Here is a 23,898-nt window from a genome sequence, read left to right on the forward strand (position 1 = left end):
TCAAATTCACGTCTAAACAATTTAAGAGTATCTCCACCATCTTTAAAACTCTTTCAAACGTGGGGAATCTTCGGCTATTTTTCATCTAGAAGCTTCAACATTGTTTCAAAAGTAAAAGGAACTTGCTTGGATGATTTAGGGTCACCATCTTTTTTTCCCATTGCCGTCGGGGTCTTTCCCATTTTTAAATTCTCATGCTCTGGAATGCATTTCCAACAGTTCAAAAATATATCTGTGGCATAAACCCTTTAGTGTAGGTATAAACAAAATAATTAAGGGTAGTTACGGTAAAAGAAGTAAAAGAAATGGAGCGAAGCCAGAGCGTGTCTCATGCCATGAGCGCCTCCTGGAGAGTCCCACTGATCTCGAAATCCCGTCTCTGATCACTATGTATCTGCCTGGGAAGGCCATAATAAATGAAATACTTCTCCCATAACACTTTGGCCACCATGGATGCCCTCTGGTCCTTGGTAGGAAAAGCTTGCTCATATCTAGTGTAGTGGTCCATGATGACTAAGACATTCGCCGAGTTCCTGGCATCAGGTTCTATTGACAGGAAACCCATACATATCAGGTCCGGGTATGGATTTCTTGTCAAATGAACTCTGCAAATGGGACAAGAGAGCTGCCTGTGTAGGCACTGAACGTATGACTTGCAGTATTCTTCGACCTCTGACTTCATCCAGGTCCAGTAAAACTGGTCTCTGAGCAACCCATAGGTCTTTTCCACCCCCAGATGTCCAGATTCATCATGAAGTTACTTACAACAAAATCCTCCAATACTTCTCTGGCAGAACCAGCTGGCAACGGTCCGGGGGTGACATTACCTCATACAAGATCTGGTTCCGCAACTCCAACTGAGGCCACTCCCTCAGTAATGGAGGCACCGATGCATGTTTCGTCTTCTCCGCTTCATCCATGTCTCCCTTTTCAACTGCTGACCAAATGGTACCAATGCTCCGATCATCTTGCTTAGCAGCTGCCACTTCCACAGAACTCAATTCCAGTAGCTGATTTGTCTTCAGAGCAGTCAGGTTACAATAAACTTGTGGGGTAGTGTCATCAGAAGCTCCCAATTGATCCACCACTTGATCCTGCCTCTCCTTTCCCTCTGCCCTCATGGTGATGGCAAACTGACAAATGGCCTTCACCCCGGGGGCAGGAACGCTCACCCACTCTTCGTCCCTCTCCAGTCCCTCATGCACCCATCGGGACGAAGCATCAGCATCAATGTTCCGGCTTCCTGGCTGGTACTTCAGGCTGAAATCATAGGCAGACAACACCGCCAACCACCGATGGCCTGTGGCATTCAGATTTGCAAAGTTCAGTATATAAGTTAGGAGGTTGTTGTCTATCCTCACCTCAAACTTAGCCCTGTAGAGGTATCACTCAGCTTATTCACCACCCTGCCCATTTCAACACCAGAAATTCCAACTTTTGCATGGGTTAGTTTTTCCTCAGAGGGCGACAGACTCCAGCTGACAAATGCAACGGGTCTCAACCTGATGCCCTGATTCTGATAGAGGCCACCCCCCCAAGCCCTCTCAGCTGGCATCCGTGTGCGGTACATATGACAAAAGTCAGCACCAGTGCATGGGTCAGCGGCTCCTTCAACGACTGAAAGGCCTCTTCACATTTTGCATCCCACCTCGGTCCAAAGGGTTCTGACAAACTAAGACACTCTCCACCTTCTTGTCCTTTTCTTCCCTCTTTCTTTCCCAACAGCGGGTAACCACACAGAAGCTAATTCAATGGGTGACTCATTTTTGCGTAGTCTTTCATAAACCTCCGATAGTAACCACAGAACCCGAAGAATGAGCACAGAGCGCTCACAGTCTGGGGTCTTGGCTAAGTGGTCACCACCCCTATCTTAGCCAGATCTGTAGCTACTCCATCCCTTGAGACTATGTGCCCAACATAGCTAACCGATGTTTTGCAGAACGGGTGCTTGTCCAAGGGAAGTTTTAACCCTTCAGCTTTCATGCGACAAAGCACCTTCAGTAGCCTTGCTTCATGTTCCTCTAAGATGGATCCAAACACTATGAGGTCATTTAGATACACTAATACCTTAAGCAAGTTCATATCCCCCACCGTCTTGTCCATGATCCGCTGGAAGGTTGCAGGGGCTCCCAATATGCCCTGGGGCATCCTTTCAAACTGAAAAAATCCCAGGGGGGCATATAAATGCTGTCTTCTTTTTGTCGATCTCACTCATGGGGATCTGGTAATATCCTCTCAAGTCCAGCACACTGAACCACTTTGCACCACTCGAGACAGCCCAGCGCGTCTTCAATCCTTGGGACCATATATACTGGTCGGGGACGGTGCGCCTGTTCAGAGTCTTATAGTCCAAGCACACCCATATCTTCCCTTTCTTCTTTCCGCCCACTACTATTGGGGATGCATAGAGACTTCGGTAATCAGTAATGATCCCAGCTTCCTTCAACTTACACAAATGCTGCCGAACATCCTCCACCTCTGCAGGGACCAGTCTCCGCGACCTCTTCCTAAATGGGGTATCCTCGGTCACCTGGATAGTGTGATGAGTGCTCTTGGAACAACCCATATCGAATTTGTCACTGGAAAAGACACCTTCTCTACCAAACTCCTCTTCCAACCTGCAGGAACCAGGGAGTCCCAGAAGTTGAATGACTCAGCGGTCAACTTTCCCCCTTTTTCCAACAGTTTCTCCCGGGCTTTTCTCAGAGGGACACTAGACATTACCGTCAATGGGAGCAGATGCTCAAGGGGCATCCCCTGCCTGAAGGTGACTTACCACTCCGTAGCATTCCTGACCATCACTGCCATCCTGTTCGCCTGTAAAACCAAGGGCTTCTGCAATTTGGGTCTCGCCAGTACCCCAGCAGGAAATCCCAATTCCCCTCGTGGTCTTCCAGAGTGTCCACTAAGAGGGCCTTGCCCTCAGACACTATGGGAAATTTTGGCTCCCAATCACTCTCACTACTTCCTTGGGCTGTACCACCATTGGCTTCGCCTGGGTGAACCACATACAGTCACTCATCTAAAGTCGGTATCCGGCCCACTGCACCTACGCACTTCCTCAAAAGTAGCTCGAAACACCAGGTGCACGAACAATGTTCCCAGAAAGCTCTCCCCAGCTTCTCCTTGCAGGCCCCCCCATGAGCCTGCTCACAAGAGATGTGTTGGTCCTCACCAGAAATGAAACACTGCCCTTCTCAACAGGGTCCAGAGAAAACAGCACTAATGTATCCAGGACCTCAGACACTCCCACATCGGCCTCCAAAAACTCCAGCTTCACTGACAAATAACTGTCCGATGGATAATCACCAGCACTAAGTCCCCAGATCTCCAGTGCTCCGAATGGTGTTAATGGTAAATGCTTCAGATACCGGTAGTAAAACAAACAATATAACAATGTGACCTGCGACCCAGTGTCGAGTATGGATTTAGCATGAATACTCTCTATCCATAGCAACACACTGGAGCATAGTCCGACTAAGCCTTCAAGAATAGGGTCTCTTGCTTTCGGAAGTTCCTTGGTATATTGCTGGGAACGTGTTCCCCCAGAGACACCAGGCCGTACCCTCACTGGGTCTGCTCTATGTTTTCCCCAACGACTTTCTCTGCTTACGTACCCAGGGGCTCACCCTTCTTCTCATGTGACATCGGCTGCCAGCAGCCCTCTGCGTTGTTCATTCCCTTAGGGGATCGGCTCTTCCCCCCTCCCCACCCCCATCAGCTCCATCATATGGGCGGGGGGTCACACCCATTGATAACAGCTGAGATACCTCAGTTCTCAACTCTGCCACAATCTCCTCTACTGCTCCCCAAGGCAGGCTATCCGTGGTCACTTCACCACGAGGGGCTACTACCGAAGACTGTACCCTGCTGATGGAGCCCTCCTGCGCCTCCGACGTGTCCTCCTCCTCTGATCAGCTCAACAGAAGAGAGAGGGGGCACGTCTTATGAGACCGTTGGAGACCCCAAGCAATCAGGTCCTGGGACTGGGCACCCTTGGCTATCTGGTCCATTCTTAACTGATCCACCTCAGCCACCTGAATGACCCTTCTTCACCACAAGCAATTTAGCTGAAAAACTGTAAGCAGAAAGCTTCTCCCTTTTCTCCTGACACGTTCTGAAACCCCACCATGAACTCCAGTAGGCTCCCTGTCGTATCGAAGGCGCTCTCCAATGTGCCCAAATAATCAGCAATGATAAAGATTGGCGCGTTTTCACAGCTCTCAACACATCACCAGCCTGCCCACTCAAACTTTCAACCAATCTCTGTCACTTTACGTCCTCAGGGCCCTGCCACTCATCTTACAACTGAGAAGTCTGCTCCGCCCAAGTCTCATACGATCGGCCCTCCTTATCCGCGAGGGTTTGGTTCCAAGACCCCTTGCAGATACCAAAAAAACGTGGATGCTCAAGCCCCTTATTCAACCTGTCTCAATGCGGTGGACCTTAAGACCCAGCGGAACCCCAGAACTTATTTAACCTGTTTCAGTGCGGTGGACATTAGGACCCGGCAGTGGAGCTCTGAATCTGCAGTGTTTCTGTTCATGAAAATAATCACGATCACAATTGAAAATAAAATGGAAATAATAAAACCATCAGAAAGAGGTGAAACGCCATCGGTCATTGGAAAAGCGTTAGGCTACAGTTGGTCAACTATCAAAACAATTTTAAAGGATAAAGTGAGAAAGGCCCCCGATGAAAGCTTCAATTATTACTAAGTAACACAGTGGTGGGGGAAGGGTCTTGGCCCGAAACGTCGACAGCGCTTCTCCCTATAGATGCTGGCTAGCCTGCTGTGTTCTACCAGCATTTTGTGTGTGCAGTGGTTTAATTATTGGGTTTTGGGGTTTTGGGTTTTTGCTACTCCACACCAACCAGGAATGGATGGAGAGCGCGCTTGGGGCAATCTGTCACTGGATCGAACTTCCATTCCCAAGCCCGGTGCTGAAACATACATTCTTAAGTGTTTTATATGCACAGAAAGGTAAAATATATACTATATACTACGACAAACGTAGTATGTTGCTAAATAATACCAGATCTACCTGTTCCAACCTACTTAGTAAGAGAACTTCCGTTTATTTTGATCCCAATCCACGATAACCTACGCACATCCTCCCGCATACTTTAAATCATCTCTAGATTAATGATAATACCTAATATAATGTAAATGTTATGTAAAATAGCTGTTATACTGCATTGTTTAGGGAATAATGTCTGTACATTAAAAAAAGCCTGTACATGCTCGAACAACAAGTGCTGGAAGAGCACTTCCGGGTTTTCTCAATTCGCGGTTGGTTGAATTCGCGCATGTGGAACTCGCGGATAAGGAGGGCCGACTGTACTCCTCTTCCCCTTCAGGAGTGGGCATTATTCCAGAGAATAGGCAAAGCCTACCATAGCAGACAGTTTGAACCTGGGCATTTTTCCATTTATTCGCCAGAGAGGTAAGGGCGGATACTACCTCAGAATTCTCACTGGGGGACGGGGACTAATTACACATTCCAAATCTGACCACTCCTTCCCTTCACTCCTCAGAAATGATAAAACCCTGTCTTTTAAGTCTCCACCCCTAGCTACAGGAAGCTCTACTTGTGACTTGGACCGCTCCGCTACATTCTTCTCCTCCCTGACAGAATGGACAGGCCATGGCCCTGCCTCCCCTGGGGCACCGATAGAAGCGGGCAGTTCCACCACCGTCACATCAGAACTAAAACAAGATCTGAGCCCACCATTTTATCAAGCCTCTGCACTACAACTTCAACTTTACCAACAGCTTTAACCATACACAAAAATCAAATTAACAATTCATCTGGGGTACGAATATCCAGCCCACTCAACACGCACACATTTAGTTACCGGTAACCCCGTGGAGGCAAACCAGTACTCCGCCCTGCCAGTATAGACTTAAACACACAACCAACTGGTTCAATGCTCAGGGCAATCACACAGCATCCAATGGAATCAATCCCAAACGATACCCCACAATTGTAATTGTAACCCTGAGGTTCAGCTACATCTGTCTAGGGCCTACGTTTAGCCCAGCCAAACGTTCAAATCTCATTTGTGTGGATGCTGCATGATATGCTGAACCACAAAATATCAAACAGCACACCATATGCAATTAAACAATTGAACTTTATAAATCTTAATCTGACTATAGGGTTAGTAAAGCAAATAAAAAGAAAAAGGGCCCATTTTAATGAAGCAGTCTAAAGTGCACATTGGAGCTCACAGAATCGTCCATTCGACTCCCATCGACCTCCTCCGAGCGTCGCGACCATTGGACCCTCGCTCCAAGTCCACTCCATACGGCGGTCTACCAATTCTTTCTATTTGTGTTGTTTCTCTTTGTCTCTCACCAACAAAAGACCACAAAATCCCAGCTCCCAGACCCACAAGAAAGAACTACGTGCCTCTCATTGGCTAGCATACATTCCATTGCTTCTACAGAGAAACTATTACTTTAGCAGTGAAACATTACAGAGAGGCCATTACATTAGCAGCGAAAAGAGCATTGGTGCCTCCATACCAGGCTGTGATGCATCCAGCCAATATTCTCTCCTCCACACATCTATAGAAGTTGGTCAAATTTTTAGATGACATGCCGAATTTTCATAAACTTCTAATAAAGTAGAGGCACTGCCCTGCTTTCTTCATAATTGTACTTATGTGCTTGACTCAGGACAGATACTTTGAAGTCATTACATTGAGGAATTTAAAGTTGCTGACCTTCTCCACTTCTGATCTGAAGAGGACTGGCTCAAAGACTTCCAGTTTCCTCCCCCTGAAGCCAATAATCATCTCATTGGTCATGCTGACATTGAGTGAGAGGTTGTTGTGATATCACTCAGTAAGATTTTCCATCTCCCTTCTATCATCACCAATCTTGATTTGGCCGATCAGAGGTGTCTTCAGCAAAACTTAAATATGGCATTGGAGCTGTGTTTAGCTTCACAGTCATAAGTATACAGCAACTACAGCAGGAGGTTAAGCACACAGCCTTGTGGTGGCATCTGTGCTGAAAAAGATTATGGAGGAGATGCTGTTGCCAATCTGAACTGACTGGGATCTGCAAGTGACAATATCAAGGATCCAGTTTCACAAGGAGGCATTGCGTCTAGGACTTGAAGTTTATTGATTACTTTGGAGGGGATGATAGTATGGTGGTTGAGGGTGTGGAAGGGTGGATTACTTGGTGGAAGTATTGATCAATCTTACTGCTTGTGGAAAATAACTGTTGTTGAGTCTGGTGATTCTGGTGAGGATACTATGCCACAAATATTTATAAATGAAATCCAAGTGTAATCTGGAACCGGTGTTGCATTTCTCCAGGACTTTGAAATGGATATTTTAACACTGCAACAGTTGTTTTCTTATTATGTTATAAGCATTTAAATGTCCCATAATCAGATGATTCATTTTCAAAATGGAAAATCAAAGTGATACGGTATATCAGTTGAGTGATCTGATTGTAGTTATTAAAATTTACCCATCACACTTTCTACCCCTCTTTCCAAGTCCATTTAATTTTGGCTTTGGTTGCATTTCTGCAGCTTGTGGGGAGTTACTATATTTCAGCTGTCAATTTCTTGCCCAATCATGACCAGTGTACATCCAAATGAAGCATCTTTGCATACAGGTGGTCTGCTTATCCAACTCACTGCCACAGCCCCTGTATCTATGCCAGTTGCACCCTACTAGCCCTAACCTGAAAATGATCATTTATTCTAACCCTTCCCTGTCCATTAACACTATAAACCAGCATGCACAAATAATATTTCTGTAGCACTTTATCAAAGATCTTCTGAAAGTTAATACACAGCACAGGCATTGCTCCTTTATTATCTATTCTGCTGGAAACAACCCAAAAATCACCAAAATATTGGTCAAACATGATTTTCCTTTCATAAATCAATTTATTATTATTTCCAATGCTCTGCTGACATTGTCTGATTTAAGCACTCTCCCTCCATTTGATATATAGTGTTCTTGTTGCTCTTTCTTAAGTAGCTTTTTAAAAAATTATTCAATCCATGTTAAATATTGGAAGTAATTTTCTGATCTTTTTTGTTACCCCCTTCAAATGTTAGAATGTGGGCCATCACGTCCAGCAGAAGATTTAACAGCTTTCAATCCTGTTCAATCCTCAATTTTTCTAATGAATTTCTTTCAGCTCTTTAGTCACACGATTTGCATTTCCTTATTTCCCAATATAGATCTCCTTTCAGTCTGCTAATCTTTCCCTTTAAACATAAATATCTGTATAAATTTCTGCTCACAGAGGGTAGATTATTTATTTAGAGATACAGTGTAGAATAGGCCCTTCCAGCCCTTTGAGCCATGCCATCAGCAGCCTAGCAACTTAACCACAGCCTAAATAAGGGACAATTAACAATGACCAATTAACCTACTAACTGGTATGTCTTGGGACTGTAGGAGGAAACTGGATCACTCTGGAATTTACTGCCTCATTGCATGTGGAGGCAGGATCACTTAAAACATTTAAGGTGATAGTGTATAAATAATAGATAAACAGAGGAATAAAGACATTGGGAGAAACAGTAGAGAAGAAGAGCTGAAGCCAGCATAGATCAGCCATTGAATACATTAAATAATGGGACAGGCATGAAAGGCCTGATGCACCTGCTCTTAAATTCCTGTGTATAGAAAAATTTTCAATCATCCCTTTTAACTGCTTGTGTATTTTGCATTCTATTTCCTTCTGAATATCCTGGTTCCCTAGATATTGTGAATTTATTCTTATCATAAATTGTGAAATTTGTAGGTTTACTATTTTTTTGTGTTTTTCCTTTATGATCTAATATTATTTTCTAACTCCTCTCAATAGCTGCAGCTAATTCACTTTCCCTGTTTTATAGGAGTTTACATTTGTTGTAAAGTACAATTAAAGTAAGTTGCCTACTATCATATCTCAATGCATTTTCAGTCTACTATAGCCAACTCACACCTCATATTTCATAGTTTCCTATGCTTAAGATTGTGGATGCATATTCAACTAATTTCCTTTCAAACTTCCTATAAAATTCCATTTTATAAAAGTACATAAAAACCCCCTCTATAGAAAAATGTTCACTTAGCCTTCAGTAGTTGCAAAATTCTACAATGCCCTGAAAATTAAAAAGCTAAAAATCTGGGAACAGAGAATGCTGAAAAATCTCATGTCAGGCAGGTATTGCACCTTGAACGGGGCTTACAGTATGGGGTATCTTTATTCAAAGGAGCATAATTCTCAAAATGGAAAAAGGATACTTTAGTGAAGATACCATATATGCAGGAAAATAATTCAAATGACGTTCTTTATTGTGCATCAAAACATCAATCTGCATACAAAAAATATGGAGAAAGAAAATATTCTGATCTTGATTATCTATAATTCCACTGGCAAAGGGTACATAAAAAGGAACAAATCTTTGCTAAGGATTCCATTCCATCTTCCAATAAATTGAATGTATTTTAAGTATAAAATCATGTTCTGATTTAAAGCTTTATAACCTTTGGACATCTACTGTTCAGTTCATAAATATATAATGGCCAACTGAAAATGTTATTAAAGTAAGCAATGTTTGTGGAATGTTGTCCAACTAATGTAGTCAATAACTGAAACAAAAGAGGGGATCACTGGCAACCTTACCTGGACCACCTGTAATCTACAATCAAGTAGGCAGTTTGTCATTAAATTAAAACTGTATCTCACCTTCCTAATATCTCCAGCAGTTCTGCAACTCCATTAAAGTGATCAGTTTCATATATAAACCTGCAGAAATAATTATCAGAAGCATTAATTACACCATTTGAAGTTTCAAAGAAACCATAATTGAATTCCTAGCCAATTATTTTTATTTAATATATTCAACAAATAATCTATAAATCTTTGTAGTTACCACAGAAATGACTTCCTCTTTCAAATTAATTACAACATAGATCTTTAACCTGTAAATTTAAGCAATTAATAAAAACAAACATTCTGAAATATGACAGAGATTGCAGCAACATAATTATATTAAGAATACCTATCAATAGCACACATTTATAAAAATTTTCTTAAATGCTATTTATGACTCTAAAAGAGTAAGGCACTCAGCCCCTCAAGCTTCCTTCATCAATCAATGAGATTGTCACTGAACAGATTGTATCTCAACTTTGTATCCCTGCCTATCTGAGCAATCTTCTTGCTCATGGGAAATCCATCTATCCCTGTATAAAATGTTCTGAATTGCAGCTTCCAGTACGCTTTGAAACTCACAACTATATGGAAAAGTCTCATCTGCCACTTATTTTAAAAACATTGACACTAATCCTAGATTCTACTGCAAGAGGAAAAATACTTTACATGCCATATCTCAGGATTTCAACCAAGTCCCTGCTTATCTTTCAAAACATTAGTCCAGTCTGTTCAACTTTTCCTTTTAAGACAACTGTACAGGTACTAGTCTAGTTAAACTTCTCTGAATTGTTTCTAATCCATCAATGTCCTTCCTTATACAAGGATACCAAAACTAACTGAAGGTTTGCAATCAAGCATATATTCATTTAACACGAGTCTATTTAGTATCCTGCTGACTCCTTAGTGTTGCAACCCATAAAGGATTCCTGCCTTCTTAAACATCAAATATCAAGCCATTTTTTCTTCATGTACTTTTATTACAAATCAATTCATGATCTCAGGCAAGGAAATAGTGCTATACAATTTTGTCTACTAAAACTCTTCATAATTGCTAAGAGTAATATGCTTTTGCCTTATTTCTGTGCTCTTCAGGAGTCTTGGGTAAAACTTTGTAATAACCGTGATGATCAACCATACGTCCAAAATATATTACTCCAAATTCCAACATCTGTAATCCTGTGTAATACGAGTTGGTAACAAAAATTGGTAATGTTCCAACTTCTGGCTCCTTCTGATTTCTAATATTAACTCAACTTTTAAGGTTTGGGCCTTTTTTGCAGATAGGTATTACTAAGTGAAATGATTATATTGAAAAAGACTGCCACTTGAATCATGCACAAAGTAATTCACTGTGAAAGTCTGAATTCTCCTAATACAGTACAGGGGCCCGTCACAACTGTAAACATTCCCTTAATAGATCTTCATTGTAATAAAGGTCTTTTATTTCACATGTCACTTAACAAAGTTTTTGTCTGCTACAACAATGGCTTGGAAACACTTTCAAGCATGGAGATATTTAATAGTCTTTTTTATTGTATTTATGGAAAGGAATGTCAATAAACAAATATCTAAAAAGGAGAGAAATCTCAAACACTTGTGCTCCTACATTTGGCAAAAGTGAGTAATTTATAAATATCAGCTATAGTTTGGTTTTGATTTACTGAATCCTGAGAGAAAACAGACTAGCTTCTAACTTCTTACCATCCACAGCAAGTGGTATTCCTCATAAAAGACAAGACGATCTGTATCTTCTGCTAACCAAATTTTCACAGAATGTAGGTTTTTTTGTTAACCTGGAACACCATAGCTTAAACCTCCAAATACTTCCATAAGGCTAAAAGTTCCCATACTGGAATCAACTTGGTGTATCTATTCAATATAACAGTTTTAATGCCCAAAACATGAAACATGCCAGCTAATATTTTGTACCAACATGTAATTACTTTATTTTCCCTATGCATCTTTGTGAAATTCAAGGGTATGCAAGAAGGTATCTGCAATTATCATGGGTGAATTTAATTTGCATATTGATTGCAACCTAATCAAATTGGCAAGATTAATGTGAAAAAGGAATTTGTGGAATGTGTCAGAGATAGTTGCAGCAGTGTATTTTAGTATTTATACAGGGACACAAGTTACTTTAGATTTGGTTGCTTCTAATGAGCCACAATAACCAATAAATAAACAAAATGTTTAGGGGTTCTCCAGGAAGTGGTGTTTGCAAAATGGTAGAATTCCAGATTCAATTTGAGAACTAATACCCCAGATACTTAAGGGCAATTACAAATGTATAGAGATGTCTGGAGCGGACTAGGTACTGTAAATAGGCTAAGGGCTAGTTTAGTGATTGAATGGTGATACATATACTTAACCAGCTAGTTCCTAATGCTGACAAAACATTATCCTAAATAATAAGTGGGATTCCATGAAAATGATGTTCTATCCTTGGCTAACAAAGGAAATCAAGGAAAATATTAAATCAAAAACTTGACCATATAAATTTACAAGGGACATTTTTAGGCAAAAGACTGGTTAGTTTTCAGAAACCAGAAGTGAGAAGGCAAAGCTAATAAAGAGGGAGAAAATTGAGTCTGAGAAAAAATTAGCAATTAAATTAAAATAAATGAATATATGAAAATAAAGAAAGCAGTCATGCTGAGTGTGCAATCCTTAAAGACTGAAATGAGGAAATTAGTAACAGGAAACAAGGAAATAGTAGATAAATTTAAAACACTATTTTGTGTTAGTCTTCACCTTGAGGGCAATGCAAAGATCCAATAGACAACAGAGGGGTGAATTTTAAACAGCATGAAGAATACATAATAATAATACATAACACAAGGAACAAGGTATTGTAAAAAAAAACTAATGGAGTAAGGGAAGACAAGTCAACAGAAATAATGAACTATGAAAGTAAATGTTTGCAGATAGCAGAGCTACTAGTTGAAGGTTTTTCAAAACACATTCCAGGAGAGAACTGGCATACTGGAAAAGAATATATGCGAGTCCATTGTTCAAAAAAGACAAAAAGTGGGAAAATGTAGGTCTGCTGGCTAATATTTATTGTTGGCAAGATGCTGGAGTCCATGGTCATCTAGAAAAGCTTAATGCAGTCAAAGCAAGTCAATGTGGCTTTATGAATGACAAATCATATTAACAAATTTGCTGAGGTTCTTTAAGGATGTAACATGCCAAGTTAGATTGGATCCTGTAGATACAATTATTTTTGAGTGTCCAGGCATTTGACAAGATGGCACAAGCTATGAAGTAATCATACTGACAGAAGTGTGTTAGCATTGATGGAAGAATGGTTATCACATGGAAAAGTGTGCTAGAATAAGACTGTCTTTTTAGTAGGCACGGATATAACTAATAAACTGCCCAACTAGCAGCTCTTGGTCCTTCGTTGTCTACTTTTATATTAATGAAATGGAAAAAGAGGCAGCGTGCAAGGTATGTGTTTACTAATTATACTAAAATAGATGGGAATTCCAATCTATTTGGACTCTACAAGATATGTTTACCTAATGGCAACAATTTGGGAAAAAATGGAATCAAATGGTAAATTGGAGGGGCAGAGTTTAGGATGATGGTGCCTGACTGCGACTTCTTTGCTTGCATCTTCAGAAACAGCTGGGTTTCTATCTTTAATAACTCTTTTTTCCCCTTTGAAGACCCTGACCTGCAGTTACATGCTGACTTCGGTTCTTTGTGGAAATGGGACCTGCTCTCAGGGACCAGCTGCTTTTCGATAAGCTAAGGACACAGCCTGGAAGACTAGTACGCCTTCAGGGTGCCAGATTTTCGTGGTTCTGGAGGCGGACAGATTCGAGGCTGGTGCCACCGTCTGACGTGTCATGGGAGTACACAGAAGAACGAAACCAGCGAGCTGACTCTGGCTGTGTGCTCAGAGACCCCAAGTTCTTTGGGCATAGAGCTCGGAAAAAGTGATGCAATAGATCTTTTAACACCATAAATCAGTGAGTTGTTTTGTTATGTCTTTCCTCCTGCTGTGAAATGGGGACACCTCTTTTTCTCTTATTAGGGGGAGAGAGAGAGCCTGTGGTATGTCAAATACTGGGTGAACAAGTAGTTTTTGGGGTATTGCAAGTCTGTTTCTTTATTGATGTTTTGCTGCATGCTTGAGTGTTCGGTGGAGGGTGCAGATGCTTTTTTGCTGGTGGGGGAGTGGGGGCCATTGTTTTGCTACTGTGTATGCGAGGGAGGAGAGAGCTGGGGAGGCTTTGGGATTTTAACATTTAACTGTCATTCATTCTTTGGGCACTCCTCTATTTCCATGGATGTTTGCGAAGAAAAAGAATTTCAGGATGTGTATTGTATACATTTCTCTGACATTAAATGTACCTATTGAAACCTTTTGAAATTAATATCGAAATGGAATGAAATTGCAAATGAGGAAGGTTTAGAGAGATTTTGGTATTATTGTGCATTTCAAAAGGTTTGGCATTTATAAACAGGGGAATACAGGGTGCTGATTTAGATCATATTTGAAATGCAGCTTTGAGAGTAAGAGCTATCTTAGAAGGGTGGCACATACTTGAAGGAGGGGGCAATATGAGTCCCTTCCCCAGTCATTTAAAACTGAGGTACATCAGAATTTCTTCTCCTGGTGGGTGATAAATCTCTGGAATTCTCTTATTAATGATAGAGGAAGCTAAATTATTAGAAATATTTAAAGAGATAGATAGATACATGTTTGAATGATTGGAGAATGTGAGGGCTATATTAACCAGCTTAAAAGAGTTGAGACCCAAGGCATATGAACCATGATCATATTAAGTAGCAGGGGAAGTGTAAGGGACCAGGTGGCTGATTTCTGATCCTATTTATGTAGGTGTCTAATTTTTTTTTAATCCTATTGTCAATCCAATATATACTAAGGCCATAAATGAATCCAATGTTTTTAATGGACTCAACAACAATAACTCATCATTTCATATCTTTTACTCAACTTTCCACTTATCCCTCTTATACTGCTGTTGTGAATTGTTGTCAGGCAACTTTGTATCATCCATGTATTATGTTACTTATCCACCTACCCACAGTACATTACTAAAGCAAGAGTATAAGACTATTTTCCAGCCTATAAGCACATATGAAAACAACTGCAACCATATCCTCCATGATTTGCTTTCAACAATGCTGTCTTCTCTTTTTATTAAAACCTGTTTTCTATTCTACAGTTGGCACCATTCACTGTCCCATACCATTCAGAACCATCTTGGTCTTAGTTTCAAATCAAGAAAACAAATAAAATTTTAACATCAGTAGTATGGCTTCATCCTCCATATTTAAATTTTATCTTTCATTCTTCTGGATGGTCATAAGGTCCTTGACAGATCTTGTTATTTCCTACAGAATAATTAAGGTTTTCAATTCAAAGAAGAAGACAGACATGATCCCAGAAAGGGCAATGACTAAATGAACCAGTTAAAAAAAGTGTGGGAGAAAGGAAGAAGTGGTAGTGGAAAGAAACTTAGACTTGGATTTTAGAAAGGTATGGGTAGAGCACTACAAAGGGGAGATGACATGAAGAGCACTGGAAAAGGACAAGGTCTCAAACAGAGGCCTAAACTTGTGAGTTTATGAGAATCTTAAGTGAAAAGAATTTTTTTAAAGTTATATGTGATGTTACAGCAATATGGTGGGCAACAGTTAACTTCATTCATCCATTACAAATTAAATCAAGTAATTAGTTCTAATATTGTTATACATTTAATCAATAATAATTTTTAAAGGTTGAATTTAATAAATAAAACAAAGTTACATAGCAATGCAGTCTAACAGTTCATGGATAGGTGTCACAGCAGGTAACATAGCTGGAAGAATGTTCAATATGCTGATATCAAATGGAGTATGTAAACCAAATGCTTTTGGTCCAAGACATAGATTAGCTGCAGGTATAATTAGTAGTCTAGAATTCATGGTCTTTGTTTTTGTTCAACAGAAACAAGGCCCCCCACCCCCCATCATCTTTTTGGAAAAGAACAAAGATTTGGGTGCAGTGTGTAGAGAGATATAACATTCAATCAATTGGCAACACTAAAAGCAATGTGTTAACAATTGGAGGAATAGCACTATTCTCCATCCAAGACTAAAAACACCTGCCTTATTGAATGAGTTTATGAATAATTTATTCTGTATGTTGAAAGAACAGAATAATGCCAACTTGAAAACATCAAAGCGAGCCAACAGTCAATATGACAGATAGGAAAATTCTGAACATTTCATTCAATTTCAAAATTTCCTACCTTTTAAGTGGATAGGAAGATTATGTTATATTGGTCTGTCTGGCTGTTCATGGTTGTTGCAACTACTTATAGTTCCTTGTCACATAAGTACAACTTTTTAATAAACAGAAAGTAAACCATATACTATAGATTACCGTAGAAAAATATTATTGATCTGTTTCCTGATGAATGCTCGAAGTCCAAGGAATTTTCCATAAATACGATGCAGAACCGTTTTCAAAAAATCACGCTCACGTGGGTCCTCACTATCAAATAAGTCCAAAAGCTGGAAACAACAACAACTTATGTTTGTATTGCGCCTTAAATGCAACAAAACACTTCAGGCTTTTCACAGAAATATTATCAAACAATATAGGACACCAAGGCACACAAGAGATATATTAGCAAAGATGACTTAAAGCATGGTCAAGAAATTATGTTATAAAGAGAACCATAAAGAAGGAAAGAAAGGCAGAGCTTTAACAAACAAATTTCAGATCTCATGGCCTTGAAACATGAAGGCAACAAGGATGAAGCAATTAAAATCAAGGTAGTGCATAAGCTAGAAATGAAGAAATATTACAATAGCATAAGGCTGGGGGAGATTATAAATACTGGAAGTGGCAAGTCTATGCAGGAAGTTAGAGGCAAGAAACAGAATTATAGAACTGAAGGACTTCATCATGAATAATTTTAGGTGAGTGATGAATAGGATATGGTCCTTTTCAGGTTGGAAGCACTTGCCCCCAACAATCAATTCTTGGCTCTTAGTCACTTAGTATTTATATTAATGACCTGGAAGTGGGAAGAGAATGAAGTATACAAGTTTGCCAACTAAGAGGGAGGCATGCTGACTATATTTGGGGCTCTGCATACAGATATAGATAGGTTGTCAGAGTGGGATAAACTTTAGAAACTGGGTATTAATTTGGGCAGAATGTGAGATCATACACTTGTCAAGAGGAATGAAAAGACAGAATATTAAGTAAATGGAGAAAAAAAGAGCAAATGATTGACTTACAAAGAACTCTAACTTCATATGAATCACAAAAAAAAGAAAGCAACTATAGCAAGTTGTTAGGAAGACAAATGGCATATTGACCTTTATTGCAATAGATTGGAATTTAAAAATAGGTGAGTAATGTGACAAATATATAGGCCTTTACTGAAACTACACAAAAAGGGCACAGAATTGATCACTTTATTTAAAGGCTGTTCAAAAGAGATTAATTAGGCTAATTCCTGAGATGACACTGTATCCTTTCACAGGTAGTTAAAGAAGTTAGATCTATATTTCATGGAGCTTAGAATAATGAAGGATGATCTTAATGAAACACAAGATCTTAAGGATCCATACATGGATTCTCAAACAAGCAAACACAATTACAAGGGAACAGGATTAGATGCATTGGAACTTCTTCTCACAGAGGGTGATGAATCTCTGAATTCTCTATTTTAGTTGGTGGTGGAGGCTGGATCATTGAAGGTATTTAATGTTGAGACATAACTTTAAAGTTCAGGAAAATAGCACAGATGAGGAGTTGGAGCCTTGGGCAACTTTGCCGTGATCATTTGAAATAGCAAAGCATGTTCAAGGGGCTAGGTAGCCTACTCCTGTTCCTACTTTTTAAGTTTGTGGTAGTGCTAACAACACAAGAGGTTTAAATGTGAGAAGCCAACCATACATGTTAGAATAGTTGTATCTATTTTCAACAAAGGAATGCATGACAGTACAGGTAAGAGTGGAGTTGGCTGATGTTATGAAAATAAGTAGAATTAGTGTTGGTACAGACATTGTTCACAACATCATTCTGAGGGCAAATATAGCAACAAGACTGCAATAATTTCAGCAGCTTCAGCCAGAAGGAGTTGATGTCTAAGCAAAAGAGTTGCGTGGCAGGAGCAGAAGACATTGTTTTTAGTGTGCTTTAATGTTTTAATTCAAAGAACCTTAAGCTTATTCGGTAGCTTAAATCAGACTTTCACTCACTTACAGGCAATGGAGAGGGTCTCAACTTGAGACTCTCAAGAGATAGAAGTAACAGAATCTGTTAGAATTATTTTTAAAGAAATTAAGCAAGGTATTCAATTAAAGCAGGAATGAGTAATTCATAAACCCTTGTATAATTTTGACAGAATGAAGTTATCTTTAGTAAAAGTTAAATAAATAATTCAATTACGCTTTCAAGCAAAACTTCTTTAAAAAAGCTACCTATGAAATTATATTGCCACGACAAAGTTGAAAAACACAGAACATACAAAAATATTTTATGAATAATATATTCAAGAACAACATTTTTAAGAATAATATATTAGAAATATAGTAAGGAATTAAATGAATATAATTTGTGGATTTCTTGGAACCGAGTAAGGATTACCACTCTGCAATGAGTGCCAGTACTATTTCATAAGGAGCATTAATGTTAGCAAAAGCAAGACTGGTGAAATAAGTGCAATGACTCATTGATATTGGACTGCATAATGTGTAGTTTATTTACCATTATTTATAAAAGTTTGCATTACTTATAAAAATACGTGAAGGCGATCATATTAACTGCCCCATACGTTCAAGTTACAATGAAATGGATGACAAATTTCCATGGGTCTTGTCTAATCTACCATACAGAGTTTTTCAAAGAAATCCTCATCATCAGGAAAGTTGATAAAGGCAAGGCAGTGGATGTTGTCTACATGGACTTTAGCAAAACCTTTGACAAACTCCTGCATGGGAAGGCTCAGTTGCTTGGAATTCAAGATGAGGTAGTAAATTGGATTAGATATTGGCTTTGTGGGAGAAGCCAGAGAATGATAGTAAATGGCTGCCTCTCTGACTGGACCTGTGACTAGTGGCATGTTGCAGAGGTCAGTGCTGTTTGTCATCTATATCAACCATCTGGATGATAATGTGGTAAACTGGTTTAGCAAATGTGTGGAATGACATCAAGATTAGGGGTGTAATGGAGAGCAAGGATCAGAGCTTGTAGCAGGATCTGCACCAACTGGAAAAATAGGCTGAAAAGTGGCTATGCAATTTAACGGAATGTGAGGTGTTGCACTTGGGAGGACAAACCAGGGTGAGCAATAGGGCACTGAGGAATGTAAATCCATAATTTTTCGAAGGTGGTGTTACAGGTAAACATGGTTGTAAAGTAAGCTTTTGGCACATTGGCCTTCATAAATCACAGTATTGAGTACAGGAATTTGGACATTAAAGTCATTTAAGACATTGTTGAGGCTTAATTTGGAATACAGTCTGCGGTTTTAGTCAACGACCTACAAAGCAGAGATGTCAATAAAATTGAAGAGTACAGAGAAAATTTATAAGAACGTTGCTAGGATCTGAGTTATAGAGCAACACTGAATAGGTTAGGATTTCTGGTCAGATGACAGCACACATTGATGCAGCGGGCTCTCCAGGGCTGACCAAAGGCGTTTTTGTCTTTTTTAAGATTGTAATACAATGCTGAACATTAAGAACTTCAAGAACTGCAGGTTGAAACCATCAGTGAGATGTTTGTTAGCAGAAGAGCTGGACTTGGCGTGGACCGTGTTGCTGCCTGACACAGAAAGGTGCTGGAGTTGGTGTGCAAAGGCAGTGTGCAGTCTAAGAGCGAGAGACAGGCTTGGATATTTTTCTTGTGATTCCAAGACCCTGTTGGACTTTGATAATGTAGAATACTGTCAGTCTGGTTCACTGGTTTATTGGGGAGACCAATGGCAGGGGAGCTTCATGGTTATAGTAAGAACTGGGTCTAGTGCCATGGTGTCGTCTGTTGCAGCCGCCAGGAGGGAAGATGCCAGAGATGGTGTGGCATAACATCCATGTTGGATTGGGGGCAGGCCCAACCCATCAATGCTGCCCTCCGAAGTGTGCTCATTGGAAGGTAAGTAGGATTGAATGTGTGCATCTGTCGTCGAACTGCTCAGGATTTATTCTTGCCGACAACATTCATGCTCCATCAATCTATGGAACATATCACTTAGGGACTCAGGGCTATGTTACATATTTTTGTGTGATTGTATGTATACTGCTATTTTATATGAGCTTCCTTGTGCTGTCTATGACTGTTGGTACTGTGTTTTGTACCTTGGTCCTGGAGGAATGTTGTTTTGTCTGGCTGTATTCATAGTTGTTCACGTATGGATGAATGATAATTCAATTCGAACCTTATTCCCTAAAGTGTAAAAGAATGAAGGGAGATTTAATAGAAGTTCACAGAACTATGAGGGGTATGGATAGGGCAAGGCGTTTTCCAATGAGGTTTGGGGAAGACTAGAACTAGAGGTCATGGGTTAAGTGTGAAAAGTGAAATGTTTAAAGGGGCCCTGAGAGGGAACTTCACTCAGAGGGTGGTAAGAGTGTGGAATAAGCTGCCAGTGGAAGTGGTGGATACAGGTTCAATTACATCATTTAAGAGAAATTTGGATTGGTACATGGATGAGAAGGGTATGGAGGGCTATGGTTTGGGTGCAGGTTGATGGAACCAGCAGATTAATAGTTTGCTACAGAATAGATGGGTCAAAGGGCCTGTTTCTGTACTGTAATCTTCCTTGAATCTATGACTCTAGATGCTACCTGACATAGTTTTCCAGCATTTTCCTGCACTTCATTAAGCCTTGCTCCATCATCAAATCCATTTTAAAAAATGCAAGGATTATGAATATCTGATCAAAATCACCAGATGATGCTTTTTACACCCCAAATTTATGCTCCCTTAAAAACCAATATTGTGCTGATACAAAATCTGAAGGAAAATCTAAAGAAGAGGAGTAAGCCATTCAGTCCCTCAAGCCTGCTTTACCATTCAATATAATTACGGCCGATCTTAGCAAAATCCAGCAAATTCCAATTCATAATTGGAATACACTATTTACAGCACATCCAGTTTCATAACATAACTATATAAGTAATTTAGTCATCATTCAGTCTCTCTTCAAAAAAAAAAGTCAGCTCTCTACCTTCGAGTTTTATCCTGCGAGATCATTACATTCTTGGAAGATCAAGAAACTAATGATGATTAAAGAAGATCATCACTTGATTTTCCATTCAAAGCCATCTGTTCAGACATTGACACTGCATAATTTAACAGATATCTTTGAATAGCAATTTGTACATAACATGCTACTGAGCATGAGGGAACTGCAACCATCAAGATGACATGGTTACACACCCGATCTATTGCAAAAGTATTGTAAATACTTTGACAGTGCACATTACAAATAAAGTCTGTATACTAAGGAACACCCGTGTCATGTAGAGGAACATGAAAGAGTCTGTCGCTAACTTTGCAAGGTTCTGCTTGGAGCCCATACTGTCCAATGTGAAACATGTTGCAATTACCTAAACTATCATGATTGTGTCAAGATGTGATGTTTCAACTATTATTGAAGCAGCTGATGTCTGAGCATGCAGTGGGAGTTCAGACTATTCAACATGCTCAGAGTCTTGCTCTTGTGACTCCTAACACTTGTGTTCTAAGAGGGGTACAAAGTAATGCAGCAATCTTCCCTTCAAAAATTGCTCAGATTGCAGAAACATTGGAGTAAGAGAATGACAGCAACTCCATGGATCATTAACTGATATACTCTATTATACACCCTAAAATATCCAACCTGGCACAACTACAAATAGCAGTTGAGGAACCTGATAAAATTATTTGAAGAGCTGAGCAAGACACACAAAATACTGGAGGAACTCAGAAGGCCAGGCAGCATCTATGGAAAAGAATAAATAGTTGACCTTTCGAGCCGAGACCCTTCATCAGGATTAGTAAAAAAGATGACGAGGTAAAGCAAGAAGGTGGAGGGAGGGGAGGAAGAGGAAGAACTACAAGGTGGTAGGTGTTGGGTGAAACCGGAAGAGAGGGCGAGGTAAAGAACTGGAAGGCGATTGTTGGAAGAGATAAAAAGCAGAAAAAGGGGAAATCTGGTAAGAGAGGGTGGTTGACCTTGGAAGGGAGAGGCGCACAAGAGGGAGATGATGGGCAGGTAAGGAGATAAGGTAAGAGGGGGAATTGGAATGGTGGGGGTGGGTTGGGGCAGGCAATTTCCAGAAATTCGAGAAATCAATGTTCATGCCATCAAGTTAGAGGCTGCCCAGACAGAATCTAAGGCGTTGCTCTTTCAACCTGACTGTGGCCTTGTTGCAGCAGTAGAGGAGGCCATGAACTGATATGTTGGAATGCAAATGGGAAGTAGAGTTGAAATGGGTGGCCACTGGGAGATCTAACATTTTCTGGCAGATGAAGCATAGGTGCCCAGCAAAGCAGTCTACTCTACGTGGGGTCATCTCACCGACATACAAAAGGCCACACCAAAAGTACCAGATACAGTTGATGACCCCAACAGAATCATGGGTGAAGTGTCACTTCACCTGGAAGAACTGCTTAGGGCTCTGAACAATAGTGTGGGAGCACGTTTAGGGGCAGGTGTAGCATTTGTTCTACTTGCAAGGATAAGTTCCAGGAGGGAGATCAGTGGGGACGGATGAATGAACAAGGGAGTCACGTAGCGAGCGATCCTCCTGTGTATCAGTGAGAACCGATATAGGGACAGGTATGGTACTTGATTTGCTTGCAAGTATAAGTACCAGAAAGGAGATCAGTGAAGAGGGATGAATAGACAAGTGAGTCCCATAGTGAATGATCCTCCTGTATAATGACGAGACCCAACGTAGATTGGAAAACTGCTTCATCAAGAACTACGGTCTATCCACCAAAAAAAAAAAGCAGGATCTCCCAGTGGCCATCTACTTCAATTTTACTTCCATTCCCATTCTGACGTGTCAGTCCATGGCCTCCTCTACTGCCACGATGAGGATACACTCAGGTTGGAGGAACAACACTTTAGGTTCTGTCTGGGGAGCCTCCAACCTGGACAGAAGCATCAATTCTCAAACTTCCGGTAATTGCCCCCCCTTCACCATTCCCTTTCCTATTTCCCTCTCGTCTCACCTCCTTACCAGCCCATCACCTTCCTCTGGTGTTCCTCCCCCTTCCATTTCTTCCATGGTCATCCACCCTGTCCTATCAGATTCCCCCTTTATCTCTTTATCTGTTTCACCTATCAGCTTCCCAACTCTTTACTTCACCCCTTCCCATCTCCCATTTTCATCTAGTATTTCTTCCTCCTCTCCTTCCATCTTCTTGCTCTAACCTCATCTTTTTTTTCCAGTCCTGCTGAAGGTCTCAGCTTGAAAAATCCACTCTTTTCCATAGCTGTTGCCTGACCTGTTAAGTTCCTCCAGCAATTTGGGTGTGTTGCTTGGATTTAGCGCATCTACAAATTTTCTCATCTTTGAAGAGCTGACTTCAGTTATTTGGAGAGTATTTACAAATGTTTTCATGAGAGCCTTCATTAGTTTAAATAAAAGTATGAATCTGAATTATTGACCAGGTCTGAAAATTGGCTTGGGAGAACCGAGGAATATGCTTAGCAAATTCCTGAAAGGATAAATAGTTGGGCTACAATTATTTAACCTATGCTGACATAAATGACTTAGGTAATGAAACAGAAGGCCACCACTTCTTGTTGGCTGGTGATAAAGATGGGTGACTGTATATAGTATACTGGAAACAAATTTCAAGAAATTTAATGGTTGAGCTTAACTATGGGAAATGAACTTGAATGTGCTGTAGATAAATTTGATCATCAGCTTTACACCTTGAAAAAACAAGCGTACCTTTAAAACAATGAAAAGCTAGAAACAGTGGAGATTAAAGTACGAATTTATCAGTTCATGACAATATTTTTCTTCAAAAAATTATGAAGACATAAATAAAATAATTAAAAAGGATAGTGGAATTTTGCAAGCTACACATCCAAATTTTGCAGGGACTCATTTTAAACTTAGTAGTGGCTGATATTTGATAAAGTATGACCACTCCTTTAACAAAGTCCAAGCTAGCTTCAGATAGTTTATTTGGGCTTCCAGTGGGGAAAGCTGGAAAATGGCTAATT

General features: G+C 40.1%; 1 protein-coding gene across 2 annotated transcripts in view; it reads right to left on the bottom strand.

Annotated features, from left to right (window-relative positions):
- Window positions 1–23,898, bottom strand: part of ppp2r5a (protein phosphatase 2, regulatory subunit B', alpha isoform) — a 171,770-nt gene that overhangs the window by 42,648 nt on the left and 105,224 nt on the right. For both annotated transcript variants that reach the window (XM_059985868.1, XM_059985867.1), the window contains 2 exons: window positions 16,095–16,225; window positions 9,719–9,778 (listed from right to left, as the gene is read on the bottom strand). In XM_059985868.1, the coding sequence (XP_059841851.1) occupies window positions 9,719–9,778; window positions 16,095–16,225 (191 nt within the window). The remainder of the gene's footprint in view (window positions 1–9,718; window positions 9,779–16,094; window positions 16,226–23,898) is intronic.

The sequence above is a fragment of the Hypanus sabinus genome, chromosome 12 (assembly GCF_030144855.1).
Source record: "Hypanus sabinus isolate sHypSab1 chromosome 12, sHypSab1.hap1, whole genome shotgun sequence".
Classification (NCBI taxonomy): domain Eukaryota; kingdom Metazoa; phylum Chordata; class Chondrichthyes; order Myliobatiformes; family Dasyatidae; genus Hypanus; species Hypanus sabinus.